Source organism: Kryptolebias marmoratus, linkage group LG6 (genome assembly GCF_001649575.2).
Source record: "Kryptolebias marmoratus isolate JLee-2015 linkage group LG6, ASM164957v2, whole genome shotgun sequence".
Lineage (NCBI taxonomy): Eukaryota > Metazoa > Chordata > Actinopteri > Cyprinodontiformes > Rivulidae > Kryptolebias > Kryptolebias marmoratus.
In genome coordinates, this window is record NC_051435.1 from 2,356,505 (window position 1) to 2,365,105 (window position 8,601).

The 8,601-nt window shown below is 50.7% G+C and overlaps 1 protein-coding gene across 1 annotated transcript in view; it reads left to right on the forward strand.

Annotated features, from left to right (window-relative positions):
- Positions 1 to 518: 518 nt before the first annotated feature.
- Positions 519 to 8,601, forward strand: part of hecw2a (HECT, C2 and WW domain containing E3 ubiquitin protein ligase 2a) — a gene marked incomplete in the record, with an annotated part of 23,127 nt that continues 15,044 nt past the window's right edge. Inside the window, 5 exon segments of the mRNA XM_025002104.2 lie at positions 519 to 1,545; positions 4,694 to 4,801; positions 4,879 to 4,973; positions 5,853 to 5,919; positions 5,999 to 6,068. Of these exon segments, the coding sequence (XP_024857872.1) occupies positions 1,167 to 1,545; positions 4,694 to 4,801; positions 4,879 to 4,973; positions 5,853 to 5,919; positions 5,999 to 6,068 (719 nt within the window).

Below are 8,601 nucleotides of genomic sequence, written 5' to 3' on the forward strand. Positions count from 1 at the left end.
CTAAGCTAACGAAGTGTCACGTGAGCTTGTTAGCTTAGCTCCAAAATGTTGTTTTCACATTAGACACAAACATGGATCCATTAATCCAACAGGGAAGATTTTAATCCACCGCAAAACAACTTGACAGACCGCTAAACGCTGCTCAGCTAACTGCTAACCACGTTAGCTTCTAAGCTAATGAGGTTGCACTTGGTTTGATTAGCTTAGCCATATCTCCTAGATGCTGTTTTCCTTCAGTTGATGATAGCTATTGTTACAAAAAAACATGACAATTACTTCTGAAACAAATTCAGAGAAAAACGACTTCATAACGGGACCACTGCTAACAGCTATCAGCTCATTGCTAATCTGTTAGCTTTAGATCTCATTTGGATTGATTAGCTTAGCTTAGCAGTTAAATATTTTTAACCTTGAAGCGATTACTTTAAAAGTGAATGTTTCTTGTGTTTTTGTTTTTTTGCATCTAAAACAACAACAGAGAAAGCTAACTGCTCACTGCTAGGTTTGTTAGCTTCTAGCTAGGTTATTAGCTTTTGTTTTACTGTTGTTTGTAGTTATCTATTTAACAATAAACACGACTTTCAAAATAAATTCTGAGACAGTCGGCTTCACACCTCTGCCTTCCTCTGATGCTAATTTAGTTAGCTTCAGATTAATTTAGCTTATTAGCTTAGCCTAGCACTTCCTGCTAACTTGTTTTTAGTTTTTGGTTCAGCCTTCACTAAACTCTCTTTAACTATATCTGAGTTTGGTTACGCCTGATTTCGACATCAAAGTTTGAGTAATTTGTAAATAATTTAAAGTTTTCTGCCTGAATCTGAGCTCCATTTATGGTCACGCTAACCTTCTTTCCTTTTATACCAGACACCATTGTTGTAGACTGGTTATTAAGGAGATAAAATATTTTACGTGGTCACGTTTGTGGAGTTGTTTCATCGTCTGTCTTTCTGCTTTTCCACGTCTCCAGGTTCTGAAAGTGGCGGGACAATAAAACCAGGACCTCCATGTTGTTAGCGTCACAGAAAGGGAACCAGATGGACGTCTTTGCAACGAGGGGACCGACTCAGAACTAAGTCAGGAAAATGTCTTATCATTTCAAGGACCAGTCCATCTGAGGAACCTCGTCTTCATTTCTGGTTTTGTCCCGTCGTACCTGACTCGGCAGCATGCGTCCGTCCCTCGCCACCGCGGTCCTTCCGGCCAGGACCCGCTCCCACAACCTGCCCAACCTGGCCGTCGGGGGCCGGGAGCACCTGTCAGCTCCCCGGAGGCGCAGCCCCAACCTGCGGCACACCCTCAGCCCGGAAAACCTGCGCACGCTGACGGAGAGGACGGGGACGCCGGTGGACGCAGCCTCTGTCGTCAGCGGTCCAATCGGACTGACGCGAGCTAACAGCGACACCGACCTGGTGACCTCCCAGAGCCGGTCTTCGCTCACAGCGTCCACGCTGGAGTACAGCCTGAACCGAGGCCAGAACCTCGTCATCTCCTGGGACATTAAGGAGGAGGTGGACGCCACGGACTGGATTGGACTCTATCATATCGGTGAGAGTCAGACTTTTAAATATTAACTGAGAAAAGTCTTGGTGAGGAAATTTCACAGTTAGATGTTCTTTCAAGTCCCAGTCGTGCTTCTGAGTAAAGAGCTGAATCTGGGAGGGAGAAGATTCTAGTATTAGTACCATTTTGTCAAACAAGTATTTAAGTAAAACGAGTATCTGGAGATAAGTAAACCTGATCTGCAAACTTTATGACAAGATCTATTCTGACCCCTTAATCCAGAGCAGGGGTCTCCAATCCTGGTCCTCGAGGGCCACCATCCTGCATCTCTGAGATCCAGACTCTTCATTTTCAGTATCAAAGCCTCAGTCAGAGATCCTGGAACGCCATTAACAGAGATCTGATGTGGGCTTCGTGAGGGGGGAAGGGTTAATGGAACATCAGGATCCCTGTAGAACAGTGGTCTACAACTGTTTATGGTTAAATCACCTCTTCATGTTCTGCAGAAGCCTGTTAATCACCCATTGATTCAAATCAGGTGTGTTGGAGCAGGAAACAGGTAAAACCTGCAGGATGGTGGCCCTGAGGACCAGGACTGGAGACCACTGTTCTACAGGGATCCTGATGAATCCTCAGATTCTTCAGGAATCCCAATGGTTTGGATTGGACACCCCTGATCTAGAGCTACAAAACACATTCAACCTTTAGGATCCCACAAATTTAAACGTCAGTCATTAATGTCGCTGAAATCAGCAGCTTGTTGCGTTTTTTAAATTCAGCTGCAGGATTTCCTGGAAACTTGGTGGAAAACTCTTATTCTCTGCCGTTCTTTATCCGTCGGCTCGGAGCGGCAGAGTTCGGTTCAGTCGGGCTTTAGAGCGACGAAGTTTCAGCTGCAAACGTTTCATTTTTATTGACATTATTCTGTCTGCAGCTGACTGAGACTCAGCAGCACAGAAAGAAACTCCAGCCTCAAACCAGACGTCCTTCTCTGGACTCCGGAGTCTTTTTTTGGAAACGTGCTGGCTCGACCCGTCTTGTCCTCAGACGGTTTTCGGCTGATCCCGCTGTTTTTATTATCGCGGCTCTTGGAGTAGATCCTCGTTCTGGAGCCTCGGACGCCGAGTCAACGCTGAAACTTGAGCCGCTGAGGCTGAGTCGACACGTATGAGCGCTGCCTGAGCGTATGAGGACACACTCGTCATCACGAGCTGCCGGGGGTCTCCGGTGATGTTTGCTGACCCCGCTCAGAGACGGGAGAGGGGAGATACATCAACCGGAGCGCTGAAGTGACGGGCAGATCTGTCCATGGAGGGGAAACCTGATCCAGGAGGGATAAAGGACACCCAGCACTTTGCTTCCAAACAATCTGTGACTTGGACACTGAGGTCCTGATGTCCCCTCAGGGTTGACCTTGTGTCTTCTCTTCTTTTGTGTTTATGTCGCCTCTTGGCCAAGGAGACTCAGAGAGTTGAACGTACCTGCAAATCACCCTCCTTCTTCTCCCTCCTGAGGATCGTCTGGGTCATAGGAGGATGTCTCTCATGTGGACGAGGCTAATAAAGACCCTCAGGAGGGAGGGGAGGGAGCGGGATTTAACCTTTAACCTCTGAGGCCTGTTGACGGTCAGTCGTTGGAGGACTCTGTGTGTCTGAACGGTCCCGGGAGTTCTGACGGGTCTCCCAAGGCCGATTGGTCCAAGGGGACAGGCCGGACAAAGAGCGGTCCGGAATGGATGGACATGAACTCGATGTCCCCCGCCTGGACAAGGGTTACCGGGGCCGGAGCCAGGCCCGGTGATCGGGGTCAGCTACTCGGGTTCACCTTCCTGCGGGTCCACCACCTGCCGGAGGGGCCATACGGGTCGGCTGCTTACTGCTGTGGACAGCAGCCGAAGGCGGGGGTCTGACCCCGGCTCACCGAAGCAGGGGTTCAGTCAAACCTTCCATTTAAAATTTCAGCATCAGTGAGACACGGCATCTCCAGGAGGACCTGTGGTCTCCTCAGAGACTCCAGGGGATTAAATATCATCACCTGGCTGCTGCTGAATCTAAATCTCCACAGAAGACTTCAGCAGTTTGAGTTAGCTGTGAAAAAAACACTTACAGCAGAGGTGTCCAATCCTGGTCCTCAGAGCCTCCATCCTGCAGGTTTTACCCGTTCCTCTGCTCCAACACACCTGATTTGAATCAATGGGTGATTAACAGGCTTCTGCAGAACATGAAGAGGTGATTTAACTATGAATCAGGTGTTGGAGCAGAGAAACAAGGAAAACATGCAGGATGGTGGCCCTGAGGACCAGGACTGACTTACAGGGTAAAATACGTCCCGGGTCGTCGGTCCCTTCAGGTCGATCAGAGATCCTTTGGTTTGGAGTCAGAAGTGACCAGATTTAACCCAGAGGCCTGATTTTTTTATATTTAAATGTCAGTGAAGCCCAGGTTTCAGGTGGTTTCGAGTCCTCAGGTTGTTCTTTATGACTCGGTTTGATCTTCAGTTATTCTCCGTTTTTGTCCCTGTTTGGTTTCCTGTCTTCCCTGAAGTCGACTCTGGTTTCTCTCGTCGGTGTGAACCAAACTGAGACGTCGGCGCTGAGACTCCGGGAGGAAAAGTTGTTTTTCGAATAGTTCGAACGCCTCGGGAGTCCTGCGGGGGGACAAGGGAGAGTCCTCTGGGTCGTTTCTGGAAGTTTTTGGAAAAGTCCCTCTTGAACGATGGCGAGCTTCCGCTGATCTTTGCGAGGCGCTGGTCCGAATCTTAGCGTGGACAGAAAGAATCGCTGCCGCCATCTTAGCTCTGTCGTTTGGTCGTTCTGCTGGTGCCAGGCGGGTCGGCGGGTCGTCAGGTCGTCGGGTCACATGGTATCGATCGTAAGGACTTATTACCTGCTCCAGGGTCTCGCAGCCTGGTGCAGCTAACACTTTCATCGACTAAGCAGACATTCAATGACAAGCAGGCTGCCGTCCTCACGCACACTTCCTGAGTTTGGACCTTCATTAATCTGTGTACAAAACTGCACCGAGCAGCGGAAATCCCCTCCATGCTCTTACCTCGGAGGAAGTTTGTCCTTCTGCGTGAAGGTCACACGGAGGCTATTTTAGGAACGGATTTCACTGATTAAAGGGAAAAACAGAGTTTGGGATTGCAGCGTGTGCAGAGAGGTAATGTAACTAACAGTTGTGCTTTCCTTCAGATGAGACCAGCCCGTCCAACGTGTGGGACTGTAAGAACCGGGGCGTTAATGGCACCCAGAAGGGTCAGATCGTTTGGAGGCTGGAGCCGGGACCCTACTTCATGGAGCGTAAGTCTCTCTGGCAGAATATCCTCAAACTGAAAGCAGACACGTTAGACGCTGACCTCTTCCTCCTCCGTCCACAGCTGAGACGAAGATTTGTTTTAAATATTACCACGGAGTGAGCGGAGCGCTGAGGGCCACCACCCCCTGCATCACCGTGAAGAACCCAGCAGTCCTGGTCCGTTTCCCCCACTTCCTGTTCAGTAATGATAAAAGAAGGAGCAGAGAGTTACAGGATGTCTTTAACACCAGAGTCACCAAATTATGGTGCTTCCTCAGAGCCAGCCGTGCATTTGGGAGGCAAATCACGTCGAGTCGTCAATAATCTCTGCGTGAAGCTGAACCTCAGACATGAAATCTGTTGTTGCTAAAGTTTCAGCAACGCGACAAACTAGAAGCTCTCAGAGCTCAAATCTCCACCAGAGCGATCTGGGTCAGAATCTGGATCAGAATCTGGATCAGAACCAGAATTTAATCCAACGTTTCCTCAGTTTTTACCTGATCAGACAGACAGACCAACCAACACAACCGGGAACTAAAGGCTCACATGTAGGAGCAGAGACAGAGGGGTTACCTTTGACCTTTGACCCCTTGAACCTTGAAATCAACGGTGATCACCCTCGACCCATGAGGTGTCCACACGGGTCGATCTGGGACCTTTGATTGGATCACCGCTAAAATCTAATCCCTTGTTTCGTCCATGTTTGATGTTTTCCTGAAAATTTAATGAAACTGTTCAGAACTTCTTGAGTAATCTTACAAACAAACAAACAAACAAACAAACAAACAGACAGACAGACAGACAGACAAACAAACTGGAGGTAATAATCATTTGTCTTGCTACTTCCTGTTTGTTGTAAAACAGGAAGTAGCTGCTAATTTAGTCACCGGAGTCCATCGTTCTGCAGAGAGAAAGATTCCAAACATTTAAGATCAGCTTAAATTCACCCCGAAGGTCAGACCGTGCAGCGCTCGGAGAAACGAGCTCAGTTAGCAGGTCAAAGGTCAAAGGTCACGGCTTGTCTGGGAGTCTAACGCCGTCGTCTTGTTTGTGCAGGTGGAGGGGCTGGCGGAGCAGGTGGGCGTGGAACACCCCCGGAAACTGATCAGCTTCACTTTAACGGGTGAGTTAAAGTGACAAGGTTCTCAGAGAAGTTCTGACTCGGTTCCTGGAACTTTTCTGTCCGGGTTCTTTCGTTGCAGACCTGCGAGCCACCGGCCTAAAGAAGGGCATGTTCTTCAACCCCGACCCTTACCTGAAGATGTCCATCCACCCGGGGAAGAGGAACATCTTCCCCGTCTTCAGCCATCACGGACAGGAGCGGCGGTCGGCCATCATCGCCAACACCATCAACCCCGTGTGGCATGGAGAGGTGACGCTCGCCGTTTCCTTAATGAACCTTTACCCATCAGCCGGGGAACTGAGGGAACATGTGTGTGTCGACAGAAATACACGTTCGTGGCGCTGATGACGGACATCCTCTACATCGAGGTGAAGGACAAGTTCGCAAAGAGCCGACCCATCATCAAACGCTTCCTCGGCCAGCTCGCCATCCCTGTGCAGCGGCTCATTGAGAAGATCCCCGGGTAAAAAACAGGAACACACACATCTTTCTGTGATGGGATGGTGTAGGTTCCCTCAGAGGCATCAGAAAATCTCCCTTTTTCTCACAGAGCGCAGCCAGTGAGTTTCTCCTTGTGTCGACGCTTGCCGACGGAACACGTGAGCGGTCAGCTGCAGTTTAAGGTCGAGCTGACCTCCACCGGACCCAATGGTACGTCTGTCCACCGTCCACGCTTCCATAACCCGACGGATCTGTTCCTTTAACGTCCAACCCTCTCTGCCTGCTGCAGGTGCCTCTCCTGACTCCATCATCGGGATTTCATCCTTGAACGGAGCTCCAGGAACTCCGTCTGATGACGAGGACTTGCCTCATCCCCTTCCAGGCGTGGTCTCGGCAGGTGCTTCTCCGACCGGCTCCCAGGGCTCTCAGAGCATGTGGGAGGCCGGGGCCGCTGCTTTGCCGGAAAAGGATCTGCCTGTTGTTGGGGCGGAGGCCAGATTTGTTGAACCCGGGATGTTTTCTGGTCAGACGATGCTCCAGAGGTCCCTCTGTGAGGGGCTGGATGCTATCGAGGCCCCTAAAGGTCCAGGTGAGAGACCTCTGGGTGCCGCCTCGCCCAAACTGTGCTCCAGCTTCCCGACGCACACGAGGCTGAGCGCCATGCTGCACATCGACTCTGACGAGGACGAGGAGAGGTCGGGGATGAACGACGTGGCTCCGATGCCTTTGTCGCCGCTGCTGATGAACGGAGAGCCACTGGACGTGTGCGGCCCCGACGAGGACGACCCGTTTCCTGAGCAGCCGGAGTCCTCGGCGCAGGAGGAGCCGGTGATGCAGGAAGGGCCGCTAGAGGGGGAGGAGGTCCCGGACCTGGAACCAGATCTGGACTTGGAGGACGTCCTGGAGCAGGATGTCTTCCTTGAGGCGGAGGAGGAGGTTCGAGTCACGGAGGTTGTTACCCATAGTGCTTTGCCAGAGGGCGCAGAAGTCCCTGAACAAGGAAGGGGTCCTGGTGAGGAGCCCTCGTCAGAGATCGACAGCTGCTCCATGGCAACAGCTGCTCAGACTGTGTTTTCATCGTCAGAGAGCTGCCCGAACACCCTGACCGCCGCCGCCACCGTCACCGCCACCGTGAGTTTAATCCTGAGTTTAAGTCTGAGATACTTTGACCGCAGCAGCACTTTGATAATTGATCATAATGTAAAAAGTCTGTAATCTTAACAATTCTCCATGTGTAAAAGTCTCCACATATTCATCAAATCACCCATAACAACCTCGAGCTGACAAATATGAGCTGCAGGAGCCTCCTCAGGTCTACAAGCTAACTCTAGCTAACCAACAAGCTAACCCTAGCTAACCAACAAGCTAACCCCAGCTAACCAACAAGCTAACCCTAGCTAACCAACAAGCTAACCCCAGCTAACCAACAAGCTAACCCTAGCTAACCAACAAGCTAACCCCAGCTAACCAACAAGCTAACCCTAGCTAACCAACAAGCTAACCCCAGCTAACCAACAAGCTAACCCTAGCTAACCAACAAGCTAACCTTAGTAAAAATAAGTAAAAAACAAATTTCACTGCCGGAACGTTCGGAGAACGCTGGTTTACTATTTCTGCGTCGATGCTCTGTCTCTCTGTGGAACGATTCTGTTTTGTTCTTCCTGCAGGAAGCTGAGGAAGGAGCGGTGAGGGCCATAGATCCAGGGGGGGACAGAGACCCGGGTCCGCCTCCTGGCGGTCCAACTGGAAACGATGAAGACGATGATGATGATGGTGGGGGACGAGCTGCAGCCACCGAGGCTGAAGGAGAAGCTCCGCCTCCCGGAGAGCACGAGGAGGCGGAGGAGGTCAGTGTGAGGAGGCGGAGCCTGCAGGCGGCAGGGGGCGGGGCTGAAGAACAGGAAGGGGAGGAGACTAAGACTCGAGAGGAGGCGGGGCCTGTGGATTCAGAGCAGATCAGTGAACCAGACAGAGAAGAAGGTATTTCAACAGAGTTTGGCTTTAGTAGATTGTTACGACTTATAAGAACAATTCATTCAATAATTCAGTCATTAATTATTAATCGCAGCACATAAACACCTGAACCTTTCTTATTTCTGCAGGAGCGCACGTTAACGGCCATCCTGTTCGCTCTCTTCCCTCCGTGCGTCACGACATCCATCGGTACCAACGAGTGGACGAGCCGCTGCCTCCCAGTGAGTGTGTGTGTCTGCACGAACACTGCTGTGTGTGTGTGTGTGT